General features: G+C 45.0%; 1 protein-coding gene and 1 long non-coding RNA gene across 15 annotated transcripts in view; one reads left to right on the top strand and one right to left on the bottom strand.

Annotated features, from left to right (window-relative positions):
• The window catches only part of Gluclalpha (glycine receptor alpha 1), a 66,183-nt gene that overhangs the window by 34,859 nt on the left and 6,535 nt on the right, over positions 1-24,789 (top strand). For 5 of the 14 annotated variants that reach the window (XM_071706468.1, XM_071706466.1, XM_071706467.1 and 2 more), the window contains exons 4-11: positions 7,300-7,367; positions 21,415-21,484; positions 22,121-22,274; positions 22,646-22,728; positions 22,891-23,025; positions 23,113-23,265; positions 23,775-24,055; positions 24,391-24,777. In XM_071706468.1, coding sequence (XP_071562569.1) covers positions 7,300-7,367; positions 21,415-21,484; positions 22,121-22,274; positions 22,646-22,728; positions 22,891-23,025; positions 23,113-23,265; positions 23,775-24,055; positions 24,391-24,624 — 1,178 coding nt within the window. In that variant the 3' untranslated portion in view covers positions 24,625-24,777. Of the gene's footprint in view, positions 1-1,951; positions 2,020-7,299; positions 7,368-13,545; positions 15,065-21,414; positions 21,485-22,120; positions 22,275-22,645; positions 22,729-22,890; positions 23,026-23,112; positions 23,266-23,774; positions 24,056-24,390; positions 24,778-24,789 lie in introns of those variants that run through there. The other 9 variants (XM_071706472.1, XM_071706474.1, XM_071706471.1 and 6 more) reach the window with 9 other exon arrangements.
• On the bottom strand, positions 9,116-10,009 carry LOC139772639 (uncharacterized). Its single transcript, XR_011718178.1, has 2 exons — positions 9,918-10,009; positions 9,116-9,817 (listed from the first exon to the last, which is right to left on the bottom strand). It is a non-coding gene; the product is annotated as an uncharacterized lncRNA (long non-coding RNA).

Raw genomic sequence — 24,789 nt, forward strand, 5'->3', positions numbered from 1 at the left:
TGAAGATTGAATATCACCCTTAACGAGCCATCAAGGGGCTCATATTACTCGGTGATTGAATGCAAACTTTTACATAAAGTCGTGTTAAAAGTTTATTTGTACATACGTTATTTGTCAATTAACTCTTCACAGAGCGGGAAATTTGGAGCGATTTTGATACACATTAAATTAATATCAAATTAAAACGGGGCATGTATTTTGTGAAAACACTTGCTTTTTTAAATGAAGTGATAGTCTTTTATTTTCGTACCACTTACTTTCCCATTGTATATTTTGGGTGATCAAATTAGTCTTCTCTCAATGATGATCGTGTGGAGTAGTGAGATAGCTCGAGTGCTTTCGATTAAACGAAAGGGGGCGGATAAGAAGTACGTGAGAGTGGAACGCGGTAAACATTAACCAAATAAAAATCAGATCGATTGAGACGCGATAGCCGCGCGTATGTACATATTTACACACGTTCGTGTTTGCATTACGGCTCGATCGTTGTTCCCGCGATCGAAGGTTAACGGGCGAGGGGCGAGGGCTCGGCTGCCTGTCGGAACAGGTGTTAACACACATAACGGAAAGAGATTCGCGTGGATGCGATACCGAGAGTGAGAGAGAGAGAGGGGGGTAAGCATACAGCACGCAGCATCGATTTGGCTGGAGTCCCTGGCTCGCGATCGGCATGCCGTCCAACGCAGTTATGGGATTTATCCGCGGCCGGATTTGGCAGGCCGCGACCGGATTTCGCGTCGGACAACCGCCACGTGGACCGATGGAGATGACGGCGCTAAGCGCGAAATTTCGGTAAAGAGAAATATCGTCGATATTAGGGGGCGAGAGAACATCGGTCGCGTGCAGTTAAGTCAACCGCGCACCTGTAATTACCACACTTCGCGATCTTTGCTCTTTGAAAACGACAAGCACCTTGCAAATGCGAAACGCACGCGTAACACTTGGCACACAGAATTACATCACGTGAGCAAGTTCAGCCGCCCTGTGACAACCGACGCGACGGTCGAGAGATACCGAAAGAAACGCTTGGAACGCCTCGCGAGCTCACCGTCTCGAAATGTTCGCGGATCTTTTAGAATTTTTACATACACGCACACACACAATCGCTGGATTCCACGCGTCCGAGTGTATTTAACGGATGATAATTAGCTCGATATAATGCTAAATAACACATGTATCTCACAGTGTAAGGCTTACATTGACAATTTATGCACCGCACTTCTCATCGAGCTGTCACGAGAGGCGAATGAAAACAATTCTTATCGCGAGATCGTATGTCGTGAGATACGGCGAATCGATTTAGCTTTAAATACTGCTCCAGATTAAAGTCCGCACGCGAGAGCCGCGTGTTCAGGTATGTAATTCACGTGAGTCACGATTCCGCAATTTGTTATCGTGTCATAATTAGGTGACGACAGGAAAAAGACTTTTACACAATTTTCCTCGACGACAGTGCTGTCCCCCAATTTTTCCGGGAACAGGGGGAGGGGGTTCATTCCAGAACAGTTTCTTTCCAGCGGTTTTTACAAATCACTATAACTTGGGCCAATCTTCTTCCATGACTTCGCGGGTTTTTTGTATCCTGCATTCTTGAGGTGTCACCCCAAATACGTGACCCCTGTGCTAATCTCTGTAGCTCGGTCCTCGAGGAAAATAGGGACGACGCGTCTATAGAACGGCGGTCATTCTTCAATTTTAACAGTACCGCGTGACTCGGATCTCAATCGAGTTCGACGACGTAACTGATTCGAAACTGACTCACTCTCGATCATTCCGCACCTGTCCTTCGAACACAGCCCTGAATCGCATCGAGACTCGGTGGAACCGCTTAAGTAAGAGCCGACGAGCGCGGTAAAGAAAAAATTATATATTCGGGAACATTCCAGTAGAGTATGTAAGCCACCAGAAATGCTGACTCACTAAAAGGGAGCTGTATTGTTTTTGCCCTTAGATGGGCCGGCCATTGTCCGGGTAAACCTGTTTGTGCGAAGCATTGCGACAATTAGTGACATCAAGATGGTAAGTATATATAAACGCTAATAACACAATCAAACAAAGCCTTTTAAAACCGCAACTGGCCGCAACTCGCCGTTTCTTCTCTTGTCGACGCGATTAACCCCCTTTCTTTATTTGTCTCTGTCACTTTGCAAAAACGCAGTAGGCGCAAAAGTAGGTTTTAGGCGGTCTTGATCTCGAAATCAAACAGTGTGTTCGTGTTCGTTTGCGTGTGCGTGCGTGTGAGAAAGAAAGAGCGAAATCTCAGAGGGGAAAGAGAAAATCCAGCAGCAACCGGACGGCGGCGACGAGAGCTCGATACTTCTTCGAGGCCAGGCAGAGGCTGGCTGGCAAAAGCGGTAGCAACAACACACGCAACATAGTAGAGAGCAGCAACGTAGCAGAGTGCCGGTCAGCAGCAGCATCTTGTCCTCCTTCACCCACGCTCTTTTGCCCCCCTAGACCCTCCCCCCGCCCCCTCATAGCCTTCGCTCTCGCTCTCATCTCGCCTCGCCTCGCCTCGCCTCGCCTCGTTTCGCCTCGCCTCGCCTCGTTGCTAGCCACCACCGCTAGCAGCCTCTTCTCGAGGGAACACCACATCCACACGGACCGACCACCGCCACCGCCACCATCACCACTACCTTTGACCAAAGCGCCCGAGAAACCTCACCTCAGAAACTCTAGCACTCTATAGCATAGACGCAGGCATGTGGCATTCCAGCTTATATACATTTTGCGTATGTTAGTTACGTCGCATTGGACGGAGTGACCATCGGACGAGGAGTGGCCGAACGAAAGAGCGACCCCCCCGAATCGGGTTTGCAGAGGTGCGGACGAGGAGAGTCGAGGGTACGATTACGTGGACCTCCGGCGTACTGACCACAGGTCGTTAGTTTTTTTTTGCGGTCGCTTGCGTAACAGCCGCTCGGCCGCGTTGATCTTTAACCATACCGCGTACCTCAATCTGAGTAACGCCACCGAAGGGGAATTCCGTCCCAAAAGTAATCTTATTTCTCTCGGTCTCCCTCGTTATTGCGGGGCGGGGCGAGCTGTATCGAGTTCCGAGGGTGAACGCGGAACTAAAATTACGACGCGTCTTCTCCACCAAGATTTTTCTAAGATAAGAGAGGACAAAAAAAATACACAGAGACTAGAGAATGTTTCTTAGACATCTGTCAGGCTCTTACGTTGTTCGGAAAACTCCTCGCAATGCTCGCAGTGGGCGACGCTCAACGCGATTTCACGAAGGGACGATCGGCCGGCCCGTTGCACCCCTGACGAGAGAGAGTGCAGAGCGAAACTTGTGTTTCACAATGGGTAACGAGATTACACGTACTACCGCCGCGGCCGTTCGGGCCGCACGGAAATGCACGTCGAGAAGTTACATCGGAGTGCGTTCCGGCACTCCCGTTCAGTTTCGTACGAAGCGAACGTGCTAGGTTTACCGTCAGGAAGGCCTTTTCGTGTTCGACCTCTTCTGTAAAAGCACACTGTGAGCAACGCTCGTCAGATCAAAGAGCGATTTCGACGACGATCGATCGGTCTGGAGTGTACTGTACAGGGCATCCCGGAACGCTTGACTTTTACATTTTTATGGCGAAATCATCGATAGATTCGACGAGAGAGAATTCTATTTATTCCGGTAGAAATTTCTCTAAAAATAATAGAATCTATTAATACATCGATAAATAAAATTTCAAAGGTGAATAAATAAATTTGAATTATTTTGCACCGTGTGTCAGATCGACCGATTGTGTGCGTTCTTACGAAAATTTGGCAAACGTTCTCTCTGTACATGACGTAAATAATTAAATTTCAAATGTCAGCGTCGCTCTTTGTAGCAGAAAACTGTACTCCCGTTTATTCCTTGCACAAAGAACACGTTGCTTACAGTCAAAATACAGGCGAGTCGATCTACTTTATGCCAATTGCTTTCCGACAAGAGAGAATTTATCACCAAAACTTAGGGACGCTTAAATTCTATCCGGTTTTCGAAACTTTCGACTTCTCGGGCATTCAACAACACGAATATTGGTACTGCTCGATACTTTCGTGGGTGGTAACTAAAAGGAAAGTTTCTATTGATGAAAGTCTAGCTGAAATCTCATGCGACTAATTAATATATATTATTAAGAATATACAGATTACATAAATTATTTCATACAATTATTGCAGTTACATTTTGACAAATCGGGTTGGGTTACAAGCAACAAATACTTATTTTTTCTTCTGCGCACTCTAAATGACTCAGTGTGTCTCCGTAATCAATCGCTAGTAATAAACTCACAAATTGTTTAGAAATATCCAAGTAAAAGAAATAAGTATTTGTTATATGGTCACACTTGTGATCTTGTAAATTCTAAAAATAGTGTATCTTCTTCGTCAAAATACGATTCTTTAAAGCAAGCGTTCGTTTTTACCCCACGGGGTTGATTTCGAGTATTAGGACGCTTTGAAATTGAAGCATTCGTGCTTCTGAAAAGAAGCGCTCGGATGTTTGTAACATTTCCTGCTTTGCGCGTTTCACGTGGCGAGATCACGAATTTAAAAGTGGGTCGAGGTGATATCGATGATGACGATGACGACGACAACGACGACGGCGACGACGACGACGACGGCGACGGCAACGATGACGATGACGACGATGACGACGAGCACTACGTGTCCGACGTCTTGTCCTGGTTCATGTAGGGCGGAATGGTACGCAGACACTCTGTATGGCTCAGGACGATACGGCTGGCTCGTTCATGCTGCTACGGACAGTGTTAGACTCCCGATGATGACAATGATGACATAACGAGGGAATGCATCCGCCGATCGTGTGATGCTGACGCCGACGTTCGCCGACATTTAGACGCGGTTAAACCACTGATAATGACGACACCGCCGCGAGCTGCTAATCGCCCTTCCGATAGCTGTCGATTGCCCGCCGGCTGTTTTGCTGACAGTCCGCAGGTCCATGATTGGAATAAGACGCAATCCAATCTTCGTCAAGTTAGTTGGATCGATATGCAGGGAGATATGCAGATTAAAATTAGAAAGACAGTCGACTTAGTGCTTCTTGTTGTTGTGAATAATTTTTGACGCCTCAAACGAGAGCCTTTCGAAATATGGTACGGCGCGGCGATGAGAATAGCTTTCCACGAAGGATACACTATTCGCGGAATAATTTAGAAATCGAAAGGATACCTCCGCCTGATCTATCGAAATCAGTTGACAGCAACCGATTGAAACATCTCCGCTTGGCGGAGATTACATATGTTATTCTGGCTTTCCCGTATATAACATCCGTCACGCCCGCGCATTTTCCGTGCGCGATGCCGTGTGCGACGCCGATGTTTCATAGCGTCAATTTCTAATATCGTCAAACGTCGCGTAACTTCGTCCGACGATTGACGTGCGAACTGTGCGAAGGCGTTCAACGTCTCGCTTGTTGACGCGTCGTCGACACGGCGCATGGAGTTCGCCACCCGAGGGACTCAAACAATAGCACCTCCGAAGCGCGGAAATTGTGCGTTCCGCGGCGCGATGTCGAACGCGCGTCACGTCCGCGTTGTATATTCGCCGCGCGCGTTTTTTGTGCGTAACCGTTCAAAGGACGGGGCCGCGGTCGTCCCGCTTTGACACTAATCGGACCGTGATGGCGACATGGAAATTTCGTTCGATAATATCGCGCAGGAGTTGCAAACAGGGGCGGCTGGCTCCGGGTTTTCTGCCGTTCCGAGCAAAGAAATCCCAGCGAGCCTCTCGCGCCACCCATGGATATATCCTCTTTTTTTCCTTTCCATTTTTATTCGCGTCTATATAGCGCGCGTCAACCTTTTTTTCCCCGAAGCTCTTCTTGTTTCGCGTACAAAAGAGAAACGATGATCGAAAATGCCGTTCAAGCAAACCAAGTTCCAGCCGTCCCTCGCGGCATGAATATTTCCATTGGGTCTCCATCTCTCGACGATTTCGTTCTGCGTATTCGTTCTGTACAGAGTTTTCCGAGATTTTTGTGCTTTAGGGAATTTTCGGGCAAAAAAAGAAATCAGGCAAAATCGGTTCCTGCGAATATATAACCGCTCCGACGTACGTAGGGACCCCGGCGCGCTCTGTCGGTTCGCGAAGTTCCTGATTCATCCCCGGGATCGGCTTAAATTCGACACTAGCGTGAGGCACGTCGTCGGGTAACGTTCCGACGACGACGGGGTGGCGGTAGTCATCGATTTTTCATCGCGTTTCCGCTTATCCGATCTTTCATATTTCAACCGCTCGATTGTATGCCGGCGCGCACAATTTATTTAGCTTCCGTCGATCCGTATCTCGCGATTCGCGTCGTTCGTCCCGCGAGGTATCGATTATCCTGGACGCCCGGCTATTACCTTCGGGGAACGCGCGCGAGTGGTATACTCGCGTTCCATGCGAGTAAACAGACGGGTATACGAGAAAATTCGTTTCGCGGTATCATCGCGCGACCGATATTCCGTGCAGGATTCCACGGAATAACGCTCGCGTCCCCCTGGTGCATTATTTCCGCGGCCGCGATTTCTCAATGAGCGACGAGGCTCCCGCGAAGAAATCCGGTAGATCGATCCAAGGAAAACCACTCGATGCGAAATGAGGAAATCGAATAGTCGAGGAAAGACACGATTTAAAATATAATCTATGGATCCACTTGAATTTATCGAATGCGAATGATTGCTACGGGGCTAAACGCGTCGACTTAATCGGATAAGTTTTGAATGAACGAATTAGAAGCGGGACGCTTCTAACGAGAGCAATGTATTTTTGCGTTACGTCAGAAACGTGTATAAAAAAAAAGACGATTAACGTGAGACGGTTACTGAAACAGTGCTTCACACTTTAGGGCGAAGTTTACTGCCCGCATTTTAAGATCACGGTTAAACGTTTTCCCTGTATCGGGGCGGCGTTACGTTTTAATGATGATAAACGCGCCGGAACGCCCGGCCCGTCGGGCGTTAAATCCGATTCGTTCGAACGTGGCACAGGGCCGGGGGCAAGGAGACGGCAACGGCTAAATCGAAAAAGAAAGGGATAAGCGACACTGGAAGATCGCTGGACAGATAAATGAGAACTGTCGAACGAAAATCCCTAAAAATTTCGAACAGATATAAGATGTCTCGAATATATAAGGTACATTAAGCACATCTCACAACTCATCGTCAATCGCAGATGGTTCAGAGAGAAGGGGATCCTAAGAAATTTCATCATACCACACACACGCACACATCTCTACCTCGATGTATCTGACTGCTGCTCAGCGATTGATTAATTTTGTGTTTGTTCTGTTTGCCATGTTAGATGGGCCCGCGGTTGTCCGCGTCAACATATTTGTTCGAAGTATCTCAAAAATAGATGACGTTACTATGGTAAGTTGAAAAAGAGAATGCAAAACGCCCCGCGATCACAGACACACACATGTGCCTTTTATATATATATATATATATATCTATACTGTACACAAGTAAACAATACAATTATCTAATGCTGGGTGTTTCGTTTACCACGTATCACAAGTCAGCGCATATACCTGAAGAAGCTGTGTGTATACTATACGTCGACGTAACGCACACGACGACACGCGTTGCGAACGCGTTTTCGGCGTTTTCCTCGGCCACGCGTCTCGAATGCCGCGTGCGCTGCGGAGATGTATAACGATCACATTACCGATACCATCAAGTCACGATACACAGGGGATCCCATCGTTACCGGTGGATAGCCTGATGACGTTATGCTCCGAAATTTGGAGTTTATTTCTTTCGCCGCGGTAATTCGACATAAGGCAGAAAATTGCGGACTTTATTCCCTAAAAATATACTGCGATAATAGACAAATTCTTGCTCTCCACAACTGATTTAACTCAAGATTAGATCTTATATATCGGCAAAGATTTTGCTCGCAGCTTGATTGCGGAAATAGGCCGCGATGAGACGCAAGGAAAATTATTTCGCCAAGGAAAATTCGACTACAATCGGCCGCGTTTCGTCGGATGGAGTATCCTCCGACATTGATGGGAAATGCCTGTGCGCACACATAGTTAATTTACTTGTTATCATTAAGTCGCTGTATAGTATCCTTCTAATGCCCTTTTTGATCTCACGATGTATAGACGACACATTTTTCAATCTACTTCTTTGTGTCTCTCTTCTCCTCCTCGTGCTAAACAACAAAACACCCGTTGCGTATCTTGAGGCCCGCTCTCGTGGCTCTTTTGTAATCTCCACCTACCGTCATGTTCTCTACGTTAAGCAAGTATCTATTCTGTATGTCTATGAATGAGTTGAGACTTACGAATAGCACGACGCGCGCTCTTTACCGCCTTCGCTTTCGGTCGATATTAAACCAGCTGTACTAAACGCATGGCGAAGACACGCTTCTGCATCCTCGTGAAATTTGGATCATATAAGAAGTGACGAAAGAATGTGATACTATAACTTGTTAACATACATAATAGCTATACATAAGTATGTGACAGACAATCTATAACTGTATGCGCGAATTGCTGTTACTTTTACTTATCCGCGCGGCGAGCTGCATCCAAGTGAGAAAAATTTCAAGGTTCGCAAAATGAAGTAAACTGCAACGGCCGAAGCAGCTATGTATATAATTGTGCAGATATTAGATAACAGCAAAAATAATCCATAAATTTCCATTTTAATATCCGTCGGAACTTAATTATGCCCGCGAATTGTATTTCCATATATTAAATTGTTCCGAGAGAATCTGTTTTTCTTGTTCCGCAATCTCATTCCCGCGATCCGGATTCGGTTCGGTGTCTTTCTCGCGATTTTTCTCCCCTCTGTCTACTTATTGTTAGCGTCGTGCTGTGCGTAATTATGAGATTCCATTAGAGTATAATAGTGTCGCTCTCACCCGCTGTTGTGTGGTAGATGATTTGATGGAGTTTCATCTCTTTTTGACTTGTTTCGATTATGTTTATCCGCGTTGAGTCTTTAATGCCAAGTATATATATACACATGTACACGCTGCCTCGCCAAATACAGCAGACACGTATATACCACACACATACACACACACACACGTCATTTTCTCTTTCTCTCTCTCTCCTCTCTCTCTCTCTCTCATTTACTATTCCTCATTTATTTGCACACACGTCTCTTTTTTCGTCTCCTCTCTTTATATTTTTTTCGCAATATTATAATGCTACACATTGATCACTTATTAGATATATACGTACATACAATACATACGCGCAATGTATAACGCTATGTGTATCATATACATACATAATAGAAGACATGCCTACACATATGTACATATATTATCAGATGTAACGTTGACTTATTCTTTAATTCTTTACTGCACCGTGCGACAACACACTCGCTGAGGCATTCTCATCCTGCTACATCTCTACGGTAGTGTGCAACCCTTTTTTATCTCATTCTTGGTAATGAACTTTTTTTTTCTAATTGCTATAACAGAACACAGTAACCGTACCTGTACGCCGTACCAGTTAAGTCGTCTATATGAAAATTAAACACTTACGTGCAATATCCGAGAAAACGATCTCGGTAAAAAATGCTCCTTGCAGTCGTTGCGGAAATGATTCGGAGGCGCAAGTCACGTCGACAATGTAATCACCAGCGCGTATCAGCGACCAATGCAATTTAATTGCAAGAATAAATTGTTTCTCCATGCCGCATTGCGCGCGAGCCGAGAGATTTATATTCAGGATATGCTTCATTTCTCTCCGTTTTCGTGCCGAGTACGTATAGGTGCAGGCTCTCGTCTACTATTTATCAAGCGGGAGTAGGGCAGGGCGCCGTGTAATACTCTCTCCATCGAGCAACGCGCAAAGCTTGCATAAAAAAACAAATCAGAATTATAATTGCAAATACATCCGTGATTAAACGTAAATGCATTTTTGTCCCGGTAAATTTTAAAAAAAACATGTTTACGTCGTATTTGTTTTCCTTGATGTGCTCGCGGCCAAACGGAGCGAGCGACGCGCGACGGTCCGCCGCGCCGCGCCGGTCGGTGTATACTTTTAGAACAATGACGAGAGGAATGGAACGCACGTTTGGCAAATACGCTCATTTAGCAGAAAATAGCCCGGGGGTTGTGTGCCGCGAACGACGCGACACCGTCCTTCGGCGGGAATGGCATGGCGCGGCGGCGGCGGCGGCGGCAGCGGCGACGAGACATTGTGCTGCCGCGACAGAGCCGGGGATTAACCGCGAATTGCCAATTGCGACTACGACGACGACGTCGCGGAGGCAGCGTAATTAGACAGGCCTGGTACCAATTAATTATACACGGGGACTGGCGACGACGCGAAAGGCGACTTTGTCGTTGGAGGTCTCGTTATAGAGCTCCAATTTCCAGCCCGCGTTCTCACCGAAGCGAGCCCCACTTTGAGTCACATTCGTTTACCGATCGATCTCCGTGATTAACCCACCGCCGCGCCGTTTGCGGACCGCCGTTTAAATATTCACGCGCTAAGTGCGAGAAAAGATGATGACATTTAAGGATTTATCGGGCATGACGAAGGTATGTGTGTGTGTATGTGTGTGCAGTACGTCTGTGGGGGCATGTGTCTGCCGTAATTTATTTAGCAGTCGATACCCGCACATGAATTACTAAAGAAGATAGTTCCACTAGTTTGATTTTCTAAAATCAAACACACGCTATAATGATAATATATATGTACTATATTGGAAACTTGTACGCGCAATAACGATAATATTATACAAGAATTCAATTGTGATAATATAATGATAACGATGGATCATTTCTGTAGGAGCTTAAAATTATCAGCTTTAAAATTCCACAGTGCGCACATGCGAACTGATGCTACCGATATATACGACACGTGCTTTTTCTTCGTCGAAGAGGTGTTGGGTTAATCGCGACGGATCTCAGATTCGTATCTCCTTAAGCGTTATATGGCCTTCTCTTTATCAGGTGGTACTCGGATGTTGTCGCTCTTGAAGCTCACTTTATCGGCGCCGATATCCTTACCACTTGTCGGAATAGATATTAGATGACATGATAAAGAAGACACGAGAGAGAAAGGAAGAGAGAGAGAGAGAGAGAGAGAGAGAGAGAGAGAGAGAGAGAGAGAGAGAGAGAGAGAGAATTTGGTTGGAGAATAAAAAAGAGCTTCTTTGAATATAATAAGACAAAGGTCAACTTTATATATATGTATAAAATATAAATATATTTTGTATATATAAAATTAGAGAGCAAATTATAAGCACATAAATATCTATGGCAATTATTGAAGCAGAAATAATCAGAAGAACCAATTCAATTATGTCACTGAGAGGGATCGTGCTTTTGGTGTTCTTATGATATTTTATTATTTCAGTAGTTGTCATAAATATTTACACACTTACTTCTGCATACTGGCTCTAATTGGCTTTTATCTTCTTACTGCAAGGAAATATAGAGCTTTGCGATATTGTCATTGCCAGCGACAGTAGAATTATTCTTGGACGCCTACTACATCCAGTTTGACTGCATTTAATTGTTTACAAGCGCCAGCAGATTAACTTAATCCTTCAATTCAACTTCAAAGTAGCGCGCTACGTCTTCCCCTTAATTTCTCTATGCTATAAACCGCAATTTATGTTTCAGAACGTGTACTTGTAGGAAACAAATATATCAGAGAAACCTAGTTTACGTGTCACTAATGAGTTTCCCGCGGGGAAAAAGTAGGGAAGATGTCCGTCGTGCTCGAATTCGTTTGAAATACAGAAACGACCGTTCTCCAGCGATTCACAATTGTCACACGATTGTCCAGTAAGCCTCACTGGAGCGGCAATATCCGAGGCCCGCTTATTAGATTACGACAGTTTAATGCAACTGCAATGCGCCGATTAGCGACACAAAACATTTCCTGATCTGCCCGGCGCTTAATAAAGCCCAGGTCAGAAGCGCATTTTGGTCCGGCGCGGCGGTATTCCGAAAAGTAAGGAAAATTACTGTCACAGTTTAAAATATGGGAATCTTTCGTAAATCCTTTGCTCGAATTATCTCCTTTTTCTTGACAAAGATATATACCATGCCTCGAGCCTAAACGCGCGAACTTATATTGCCGTTGCGAGAATTTTACTTCGATACGAATCCCCTGCAATTGTCACGCTTTTCTGTGAATGTGAGAGCGACGGTTCGCGACTTTTCAACGGTTCGTTAAAACTAGACGCTGCTTGAACAGTCAGCGTTTAGCGAATGTCAGCGGAGCGAAAAGAATTGTATTTCAGGGGTTGTCAAAGATTTAACGGACGCGGACGTTCCGTTAAATCGATACGCTCTTTCTTTTATAATAGGTACGTCCACCTTTCCTACACAGCGTCACGCATACACTTACTAAGCGTCTCCACCTACGCTAGACTCGCGATCGTTTTATATTCTTCTTTCCTGACTTTTCAATTATCGAACTTCTCTTTCCTTAATAATGAATGTTATTCGAACACCTTGGATCTAATTATTTTGCAATTTGTAAGCAAAAGCGTAAAATACGTGCTTTTCGCCGAAAATATCAAACACCTCTCATAAATAACTAAGTTAAATTATTCAGTGTCTGCAAATTAAGAGGCACAAGGCATAATATATAAATTTTCATAGCAAAATGGATGATAATCGTCATGAAAATATAACCTATATTTCATATTTTTATGTGCGATATGAAAATGAAAAAGAGCCCGTTAATATTTTCGTCTGCTATATAGTTGCTCCTTCGCGATATCGATTAAATCACTCCCTTCGGTCGAACTCGATGAAATATTACCGCAAATTACCGTTACATTATACGTACCTTTCGCGCTATCTAGCACAAGAAAAGCGTTCCATTGACAGTCACGAACAATGACGTCGTATCAAGATTTATAATGCGATCGAGATGAAGTCTCGATTCTGGATGAAGCCGGTGTCGGGCGTACACGATCGCGCGCGGAGATTTCCGCTCTGTAAAAGTAAAATCTAAAATTATGACCCGCATCTTACGCCAACCATCTATTATATCTCACCGCGAGAACGACAGAGACAAACACGAACAATGGCAATGGGATTCTAGGATTCTCTCCTAGGTGTTTCTAGTATACCCATGCCGCGCCGAAGACGACGACAACGACGACGACGACGATGACGACATCTCGGCGAAGGTGTATCTCGCGCGTCCGAGAGCAGCGTCCACGAGAGAAGCGAAAGATGCTAAGTCGCGACAATCAGGCCCCTTCTGCGTCAAAGGTCGACCCGGTGATGACACCTGGTCGAGCCTATTACGGAGGGCGGGGGACAAACGGCCATCAAAGGGACCGTATAATGGAGCGATTAGCCCCGATTCACTCCGAAAGCCCGCAGTAGAACGCATTTCTCTATCCAGTATTTTGAATGTCCTCGCAGCATCTGTAGCATCTGTAGAATCTTCTCTAGAATGTCGCCTTACGTGCCTCGGATACATCTATTTTCATCTATTTTCATATCATTATCAACTAGCTCTGTTGCTCTCTCTTTCTCTCTCTCTCTCTCTCTCTTTCTTTCTCTCTTTCTTTTTCTCTCTCTCTCTCTCTCTCTCTCTCTCTCTTTCTCTCTTTCTTTTTCTCTCTCTCTCTCTCTCTCATTTATGGGTTTCTTTTTATTTTCCTTTCATTTCGCTTCCGCTCATACGTCTCCTCGCGTATCTCGAACGGAACCGTTCGGCACTACCCCGACTGTCAACTCCGGCTTCTTTTAAAATTCAGCCAACCGACGGTGTTTATATCGCTCCGTATACCGAGATTACACGTAAAGCGACAGCTGAGGCATTCTGCATTCGGGTGTGCGCCACGCGTAGGCCACCCAACACATACGCACATCGATTTTTATTCTCCTTACCTGTATTCTTATGGGATTATTTACACTTGGCGAAGCGCACGGATCAATAATCGCCGCTTTATAGTGCTGGATATTACTCCGTCTTCGCGGCATAACGCCCCTGTAAGAGATCGCACAGCAAAAGGGTACTGTCATCCGCAAATCGATCTTACTCTCCACATTAGCTTGCAAGACAAGTTTCTTCTTTCGCTCTTTTTCCTCGATCGCAGTAGATCCGTAGCTTTCATAGGCGAGTCGCTATATAGTTATTTGCGTGAGCTAGAATGTTAATTGGGCTGCGGGGAGAAGGAGAGGCTACACGCTCGCTAAATCGCTGCAGTATAGTTCGCCCCATCGCATCACCCCATGCCATTTAAATGTCGTAGCGCGTAGCGCGTTTATTTAAATTTTATATATCGGTCTCATGATATCTGCATATATCCAAAGCTCATCTCCAAACTCTCTTACGCTTTTTTATACTACACATATTGGATATCGCGTAACGAAATACGCGTCCTGTGCCTCGCGGCAAGATAATGAAAGGGGTCCTGTCCTCTCTCTCTCGGAGGAGGAGTGTTTCAAACCGATTAAAAAACTGAAATAAAGCGAAGTTTCGAGTGTCATCCGCAAAAATTAATCGCCCAGAGAACGAGCGCGCGTCACGGGGGAATGGCACTTTATCGGGAATTTTATTCGGTCATAACGATTTCCCGAAAGTACACGGAGTATATCGCGCGGCTTTATACGTATAGCGTGAGAGATTTTATCGCGGGGCACAGAAGTACGTGACGATAATGTCTATGTCGTTTTGTCCATTCGCTCGGATGCGTATCGCACGATCGGCGGAAGAGCGGCATTCGCGATCGATCCATTACTTATCGGCGTTCGATCCATTGACGCGTGCGACACGTGCGTTCGAGAGAATCGATAAGTCTCAGAATCATCTTATCACGATCCCCGGTATCATTCCCGCGCCTCCCTCCCCTCTCCTCCCCTTCCGCCTCCTGACCTCTCATTCATCAATTATCCACCTACACCGCAAATTGTATTATCCCGGTAAATTAAATAAAAGCGAAAGTGAAAAAAATATAAGAAAAAAAAAACAAAGCCAGCGATCCTCGGTTCACGGCGACCGATTTAATTAATCGATTTCTTTTGTTCTGTTCCGGTCGACGTGTTAGATGGCCCGACAAATGTGAAGGTCAACATCTTTCTCCGCTCTATCAGCAAAATAGATGATTATAATATGGTGAGTGCAATATACAAGTAATCATCAACAAGGCCTACAGTCTGTATATCCTCACATATTGTGTACTAACTATATTAAAACGTCACGTGTATATGATGCCGTAAGATTTGCACTTCTCTGTACTTGTATCTGTATTACGTGTATATGTATACGTATATATGCATATATATTATCAGTCTCGTTCCCCGCGCGCGCGTGACATCTCTGCACACGTACCATACGTATATACATATATATATGCATACTCTCGTGCGCCGCGCTGACCAGTGGATGTGTGCTAATCAAGTCGCACTCGTTGATTTTTCTCGATGTCATTGACTGTCATGTTACGTCTATATACATACGTATTGTACCAGGGCGTCCCGGCTTTACCGTGCCGTGGATTTGGATCACGGAATTTTTGGGCAATTCAGGAGTCGGTCTCTCCTTCAAAAAGGAAACGAGAGGAGGAAGGAAGAAACGGTTTGGCGTATCGACAAGTCTTAATGCGAGCTCTCTGGGACGCAATGTCGCGGGTACGACTTGCGCGTGGATAAACCGTTCTGTTCTAATTTCGAGAGACTCGGATGTATGCGAACGTTCGATCTTGAAAGATTAACGAGCGGTAACGAGAACCTACGCTGAGGAAAAATCGACTTCGGATTGGCCAAAGAGTCCGGCGGGTACGAGGCGGCCACGGTGAAGCCATCGCGTCCGCGATGTACGATCGGTAATCTGTCTGTTGCCTATATACTGATCGTACGAATTGATCGTTCGATTGACTGTACGTTGCAACCACGTCTTGTGCCTTGTTGGAACCTTTGCTACAGAGATTTGGCCGACATGTGTCCGCGAGAGCGGCGAGTGTATACCAATCGCAGGCACGAGCGCTCGCACGCGTTCGCAATCACAATTCAAAATGCGTTCCGAGACACGTTGCAGGGCCTCAGGTTTGCTCGCCGAACAGACGAGAGATAGCAAGCTCGATATACCATGCACACGCGCATACACACGTACACACATATGTGCACACGCACGCGTGTCTCTGTCTCGTTGAAATGCAAACGGTTGGTACCTGGAGTTCGTCAAAACGTTAAGTGGATTTAAACGCGATTCCGCAGAATTCTGCGTCACGAGATGAGCAGAGCAATGATACTCACCGAACGCGCGGGACTGGGGGACGATTTTTGTTACTTTCCCAAATAATATCTTTCGTCGGTTTTATGTCTCGTTATCGCAAAAATAAGTACGAGCGAATAAATTTCACAGCAAATTTCCTTTTTTAGCGAATTTAGCGCGTTACATACGAGAGTAGTTCTTCATATATCGCTGTTCTTTTTGTCGATTCGCTTTGACATACGTCGAACACGATTTCGGGAGGAAACTCCGCCATAAGTGACGCCCAGCCGAATTCTTCTCGACAACGCGATTCGATCATTGATTTTTCTATCTCCCCGGCCGTCCGTCCGTCGCGCGAAACTCGTCGAGATAATTGGCATTCTGTTTCGACGAATCAGAGACTCGTTACGCTTCACACGTCAGCATCACACGAAAAAAGCAAAACGATATTTGTTCACATACGCATATCCCTCTCCCTATACTTCGCTATTCGGACATCATGCGCTCGTAATCATTAAACTGAGAACCACGGCATAAATAAATGTTCATTTGAATCGCGGTACGCACTGAAGAAAAGTCGGTCGTTCAATTTTAGGCCCTGCAAGAATCCGTCCTTTCTGTCGTTTTTCTTCGTCTTCTTCTTCTTCCGCTTCTCTCTGTCTCTCTCTCTCTCTCTCTCTGTCTCTCTCTTTGTCTGCCTTATCTTCTTCTCTGTCTCCTTTATTTCTTTCATTCTGTATCACGTTCTCATAAGTACGGACACGTTCGGCATCGCTTATCCTGACAAATATTTGTCGACTGAATGAGCACACCGCTGCGCTTAGGAAGAAATCTTCCGGGATGGGAGGGATGAGGGATGGAGGGAAAATTCGCGTGGGAATAATGCGGCTGTTAGAGTTTTCATTGCGAGCGAAACATATCGGAGAGACGGTAACGGCGAGACGAGAGAACAAGGCGCGATGGAAGAGATCGTATAACCCGTTCTCCGTAAAGAGCGCACGAAGAAAGCGCGTTGCGCGTGTGCGCATCACGTTCAGGCGAAACCAAAATTTTAACACGTGAGGAGGCTGCTCATCGGCAAAGGAAACGGAATATGGACGAATTATCCGCCGAGCAAGGTTGATTGGCAGTTATTGGCCCCGAAATCTCGTGGAACCCTCTGTGACCTAAACAAAACTTCGAGACAACGCCTGGCGACGGCGGATCGAAGTTTAAAAACCCCGGGGGGAACTTCCCCGGTGTGATCGAAGAAATTAGTAGAACAAATTTGTACGAAGACGTGATGTGAAAACTTTTAACTTTAATTGAATTCTCTCTTCGGGTTACCCTTCTTATCCTATTCATCCAGCAATAATGTATCGTATGTATCGTATGTATCGTATTATATGGATCGTTTTCTTGCGATCCATCTGACACTGATAAATGTTACAACCATTAAATTAATTATACAATTGTATTTATCGTAATAATATAAAAGAGAGAGAGAGAGAGAGAGAGATAAGCTTTAATTACCGACTGATAAATGTTGCGCCGCTCTCTTTTCTCGGATATGAGCGTGTTAAAGATAGATAAAAGTCACAGCAATAATGATAACGGTCCATAGAGGGTTCGCGAGCGTTATCTTCGCGACACATCCCACTATCCCATTGCCATCAGGACAATTGTCGGAACAACAGCGACGATATATAATACTTTCTTACTCGCTAAAACGACCCGCGTTTCGCAAGAGGAATCGAGATAGACTCGACTCGACCAATTAGCCTTTCGTCGCCTCGCGATAATCGAGTTGTGCCTCTCTACCCGTGTAAGTGCGTCTGTGCATTCCAGACACGTTTAAACGTCTCTCGTGCGCGATTTCCCAAGGGGGGAGAGGCGGATGGAGGGACAGTAACAAATCGCCGTTTCCGCGTTAATTACGAACGACGCGGAGAAAAAGGAGCACTCGTTTCGTCGAGCGGCCGGCTTAAACGGCAAACATATCGTCCTGGCGCGTAACTCGAGAATTTCGCCCGTGAGATGGATAGAGAGATAGCGACTGTCGTTCGTTAAAGGTAAGAGCCAGGGAAAAATTACGAGCCAGCTGTTACGCGCGCAACAGCTTCCGGTGCAACGTAGCCAGGGATAATATCGGAGGCTGTCCTTTTTATCTTATGCTGGGGATCGTTCGTAAATTTCGAGGGCTGCATTGCGGTTACCCTCCCCCCTTTTTTCTTCCTTTTCTTTTAAGATATAGAACACCGATGATTTTTGGGATGCTTTGCATTTGTCATTGTGTAGCATAAAATTGAGATATTTGACTGTGTGCTAGATCTTATACAGGATTATGGGAGCTTTCCAGCAAGTGACACAAGCCGAGACAAACGTCGTTCTATCTTTCTTTTTTGGCAATAAGTAACAAAGACAAAACGATACCTGTGTCGACTTGTGTCGCTTGCTGGAAAGCTCCCTATGTATGAAACCCTCCCGACCGTGTTGTCGCTGTGTTATTGATATTATATAATTTTATCGTCGTATAGGTGCACTCTATGATACCTAGACCTCGGTTTACGCCACGTACGATGACGTAATGAAAGTATTATTAAAAAAAAAATGTTCAAATAGGTTGCAAAAGAATATACGAATTCTCATAGTGATCGCGCATGTTTATTCCGTTTGTTTCGCGCGATTTGCGATTCGAGCTGTTGGCTTTAGCGGCTTAGGTCTCCACGAAGATGTTCACCGCAAGAACATTGCGACGATTCACTCGTAATTTCTATCCTCCACCTTGTTCAAATCGAGCGTGAAAAAAAATGGCAATTTCTTCTGTCGGTGTCGATGTCGTAGAGTTTTGTACACAAAGTGCATATATTCGAAAGAACAACTCGATTTTCCCGTTTTCGAGATATTCCGACGACGCACGATAGACGAAACTCCGTAACGTCGTTTATATGCGCACAAGATATATTTTTCATAACGGCTATACAAAAGCGACAATCGCTTTTATCTCGAGAGAAATGCGAAAATCGCGAGCGCATGTCGCAATCGCGGTAATATTGCACACGATACCTGTCCCAAGAAAAGCTCGTCGTGTTACACGGGAAGGATAAGTACCTTGAAGTACAAACGGGCATCCACGCAAACGTGTTTAGCGTTTATTTTATTTCTCTGTGAGTGATGTATTACTGGAAAGAAAAGAAAAATTACGCGTAGTACAAAAATTAAAAAATAAATTTAAATTTAAAAAAGCACGAACGAAAGCTCGAAAAGAGGGTGATCGGTGAATCCTCGTTTGGCGGCATGTTCCTCAATTTTTTCAGAAACTTTCCGCCGATATTAGATGCGTGCGAATACGGCCGAGTCACTAAAAAGTTAACAACGGAACAAAACCACGTGCTATCGGACACGAGTTAGAAGTGGAGGAGCGGAGAGAAGAGCGAAACACACACGAGTGTGAGGCTCTCGCACACTTTAAAGTGAAAACTAATACCGCAAGCCGACAGGATAAAGAAGTTAGGAAAAAAAAAGAGAGAGAAGGGCCAACGGAATGTTTTTCACGTTTAAAAAAAAAACCACCGTAGAGCGAAACTGCACTGCACCGAGCGCGCGGAGGATAGGACGGAGAAATTGGCGGTCGGTAGGTCGAAGGAAACAAGGAGGAAGGAAGAAAAGATAAAAAGACAAAAAAAAGAGGAAAGGAAAAAGAAACACTCTATTTGCGAAAGCATTCCCTTTTACCCCCCCCCCCCTTCTGAAATAGGAAACAGGGCACAGGACTTCGCACGCCGCCCCGCAGGAACCGCAGGCGAGCTGATGAACACGAGAACACCGTGAGCGAAACTGCATGCGTTCTCTCTTTTACCGCTAACAGATTGCGCAATAGTGCCCGAGACATTTCTGGCATTTGATCTGATTACATCTGGTAGGTCCTCGGTGTACGCTTTTGCATGGCCCTTGACCCGCCCCCTCCCCCCCCCCCCTGCCCCCGCCTCAATCTCCTTGGCTGCGCCAGTGTTATTCGGAGCATTTGACGACAGATCGGCTATTCATGTCCTGTCGATGCTTGTACGCCCTCGAGTCGCATGATCGCTTCACCGCCCGGAAAAGCGTCCCCGGATGCGTTTCAATAATTCATCCAATCAGGATTTTTCGCCTTCCCGGGACGCTTTTCCCACCCCGCTGCCGATATATAACATCTCCGGTTTTCTGTTCCATATTTCTCGACACACACATTACCAGGTGACAGATAGTTCGTCACGGATTGACGCGTTGCCTCAGGTGCAACTCGATAAAATGACGTCCTTCCACCTAGATGCATCAGTTCGATCCGTGACGAGTTAACTTATCGACGTGCGCGATTACGCCAAGGGAGATTAATATCGCAGATGTGGATCAACGGTCACGAATGTCACTGATCTCGTTAATCTTTGTATTAAAATTACGCAATCTTCTTAAAAAATTATCTACCGTATTAATTTTCAATTTTTATATCTCGCCGCAATCTATTCATTCGTGTGACATGACCCAGATTCAGTAATTGTTGTTTGAAAAAGATTAAAAGAAAAATGCAACTGTGTCAATTGCCAGAACGATATCAGAATGTTCGACCTACGAGAATACAGCTCTTTAATATAAAATTACAATCCATATCATGTGTATCAACGATTGCTTTTTTTTTACGGTAAGAATATTGACGATCAGTTTGGCGTTGCACCTCCCAGAGTGGCGACAATATTATAGATAGAAGGAAATTCTCTTTGTTACGAGACGTGTGAATAATCGCTTTTTTATAGATGCGAGATTTTTATCGAGTACATATATAAAGAGGAGGGGAAAAAGATTACATGATATAAAATAAATTCTTTTATTCAAGTTTCTTTGTGTTTTTATTAGATTCCGTCGCGCTGAAATATTATCGCAGATACCGGAACTCGTTCCCGAGAATAGTAATTACTGAATTAAAAATGCAATTGTAATTATAATTACAACTCCTCGTTAAATGCAAAGCTATCATTTACGCGAAGAGAAGCTATTTTCTTCATTCTTCACAAAGACTATACATTGCCATTATGAGTACTATCTGATTCGAGATGGATTTTAGCTTCTGTTTTTCTTTTATTTCGTTACGCACGTTCTTCTTTGCGTTTCTTCCGAAACTTTATAATTAGAGGGACTATCGTTCACTGAGAAGAGAAAGGAATAACTCGTTACATTACTCGCCGCCGTAACGCGCGATGACACTGTTTATAATCGCAATTTATTCTTCTTCTCTCCAGGAATACTCCGTACAATTAACATTTCGGGAACAATGGTTGGATGAGAGATTACGGTTTAATGACTTCGGAGGTACGTAAAAGTTCACAAATAACATTTCATACATGTTTTCAGTTTGTATTTCCACGCTCTCTCTGGTATCGATGTTTCGACGCCGATAAAAGTCACGATGCGATAAAATAGGAACAACAGTAATATAGCGGTCATGCGATGCGTGTACGGTACCGCCGTGTGAACACGAGAATAATAGTTTTAAAAAAGGCGGGAATATATTCTCTGTAGGTTGCGATGGAAAAATCAAAAAATCTGATCAAAGCTCATATCCTTCCTTTATTTTCGATATAAATGTCAGAGTATCTTTTACGCAATAATATCACACACAATCCGATAACCTGCGGTCAACACGAGAAATTCGGGCGCACAAAGGGCATTTATACGTATATATACATATATGTGTGTATCTTTTTTTTCATATTGCAGTTACATCGCGCTGCAAAGGGCGAGTCGTAACATTTTATTCGCGCGCGCGCGCGCGCGCCCCGGTCTCGTTACGCAAATTTAATAGCGGCTATTTTTATCTCCCTTTTCGCAAATTACCGCTCTTATCCTTTCTGCTTACTGAATGAACGCTAACGAGCGATACCGTATTCGTTAACGCACGCCGATTTTTCACGGGGTGGTATTCCCACTGTTCGTTGAACGTTACAGGTCGACTTAAATATTTAACCCTGACGGAAGCTAGTCGCGTCTGGATGCCGGATCTGTTCTTCTCGAACGAGAAGGAGGGCCACTTCCACAATATCATTATGCCCAACGTATACATACGAATTTTCCCGAATGGCTCGGTTCTTTATAGCATACGGTGAGTATACCGGCGTTATGAGTATAATCGGCGTCCGGCGAACGCGCGGAGTCAGCCTAATCAGCGAGATTGCGCAACTTTTTAACGAAGAATCGTTGAGGTGTCACTTTTTCTTCGTTGTCGTTTTTTTTCTCGTTAAAATCGCGCAATCTCGATATACAGAGGGGGAATGCGCGCTCGCGTTTCACCCTCGTGATAATCAAACGTCGCGAAATTTCGCTTCGCTAATGTACATACAGCGGAGATCCTATCCTGTGTACCGTGCGGGATGGCCAAACACACGCGCGCGCGCGTTCGTTACATTGCGAATTGGGTTCTTACTTCCATCGGCATTGTATAAACCATCGCTGTTTTTCTTCTCCCTGGCGCAGGATATCCTTGACGCTCTCGTGTCCCATGAATTTGAAACTGTATCCCCTGGATCGACAAATTTGCTCACTTCGTATGGCCAGTTGTAAGTAGACTCGACGACTCGGAAAACCTCGTTTTCCGCCCTATTTAGCTCGACTTAGCTTCGCTAATAAGTGTGTGTGTGTGTGTGTGTTTGTTATTCGTTAAACGTTAACGGAGATAATCGCTCGTCCAATAATAACCGCACCTTCGTCCACCCCGACAGACGGATGGACGACGGACGATTTGGTCTTTCTCTGGAAGGAAGGCGACCCCGTTCAAGTGGTCAAGAATTTACATCTACCCCGGTTCACCCTCGAGAAATTCCTCACGGACTACTGCAATAGCAAGACGAACACCGGTAAGTGGGAAGACTCTCGCGTCGAGAAGAAAAACCTGCGCTCGTATAATCTAATGATTCTGACGATGAAATTAAAAAAATACACAGGAGAGTACAGTTGCTTGAAAGTGGACCTGCTGTTCAAGAGGGAATTCAGTTACTATCTCATTCAAATCTACATCCCGTGCTGCATGCTCGTTATCGTGTCCTGGGTGTCTTTCTGGCTGGATCAGAGCGCCGTGCCTGCCCGGGTGTCACTAGGTACAAATTATTATCTATAAAGCGCAAAAGAGTGACGTGTCAGGCATATAATTGTTAACTCGGAATAATTATAATTTATTTTATTAACGAAATCTTTGATAGTAACAAATTTGAAATTGCAATATTAGATTATTGTAACGAGGAGCGAAATAGGATTATCACGAGATAGAGATTGAAGTAGACTTTTTAAAGTGTGCGCAGTCTACTGCAAATTTGTACGCAGAAGCAAGGAAAATTGATAATACTATTCATAAAACGAGTAAATCTTACTGGTAAAATCTGTTTTTAAATCTGTCTTAAAAGTAAAATACGAAGAACTGCGTGCATTGCTACGAACTGTCGTTTAAACAGCAGTTTGCAACGTTTAAACGGCAGTAATGTAACGTTTAACGATCCTATAAAGAAAAAGAGGGGAAATTTTGATTACGCGTTTTACGGACGGTCGTTAATTGCGTTTATTGGTTCTTCTTGTTAATTATGAGGACCTACAAAGTCTTTCTCCCATTCAGGCGTTACGACACTACTGACGATGGCCACGCAGACATCGGGGATAAACGCCTCACTGCCACCGGTCTCCTACACAAAGGCTATCGACGTCTGGACGGGGGTGTGCTTGACTTTCGTATTCGGCGCACTGCTCGAATTCGCGCTGGTCAACTACGCGTCGCGTAGCGACATGCACAGCGATAACATAAAAAAGCAGTTCCCGCCGAGCGAGATGGAACATTCGTCGTCGATCGATCCATCCTCGGAACTGCTCGAGCCGGATGGATCCGCCAACTTTGCTATGGTCAGTATACCGAGGATATGACATTCCTTGAGCGTTTATCCGTCCTCCGGACGCGCGTTTAAGATATTTTCGAGATAGCCACTTTCTTGTTGAATTCTTCCGGAAGCGTTCGAAGAATTGCAATTAGAAATTCCGAGTTTTTGTGTATTAAAAGAAGAGATTTGTCTAGACGCTTGTTCTAAATGAAACTGAGATTACGGAGTTAGTCTCTCATTCGGCAAAAAAGGAAGGATTCGAAATTCTCTCGATTACGGATCAAAATTGTTTGAATTTAAGGAGCACAGAGTTGAGATGCGCGAGAGATTAATGGATCAATATCAAACGAATTCTTTCAGAAGCCTCTGGTCCGACACCCGGAGGATTCCATGTCGTTGGATAAATTGCAGCAGTGCGAAATACATATGCAACCACGGAAAAAAAACTGCTGCAGGTCGTGGCTGTCCAAGTTCCCGACGAGGTCCAAGCGCATCGACGTCATTTCACGGATCTTCTTCCCAATCGTATTCGCTTTCTTCAACCTCGCGTACTGGTCCACGTACCTGTTTCGGGAGGAAGAGGGGGACGAGTAAATCATGAGGAGGAGGCGCTCGGATCAACAAGGGAAGTGGCTCGCGGCCATCCTCAGCAATTCCAACAGACACGACCGCCGCAACAACAACGTTCGCGTCCTCGCCAACGACAACTGTACCATCATCCTCAGAATCATCATCATCAACACAATCATCAACATAATC

The sequence above is a fragment of the Temnothorax nylanderi genome, unplaced genomic scaffold (assembly GCF_030848795.1).
Source record: "Temnothorax nylanderi isolate EJ_2023f unplaced genomic scaffold, tnyl_v1.0 TNYL_tig0052_pilon, whole genome shotgun sequence".
Taxonomy (NCBI): Eukaryota; Metazoa; Arthropoda; class Insecta; order Hymenoptera; family Formicidae; genus Temnothorax; species Temnothorax nylanderi.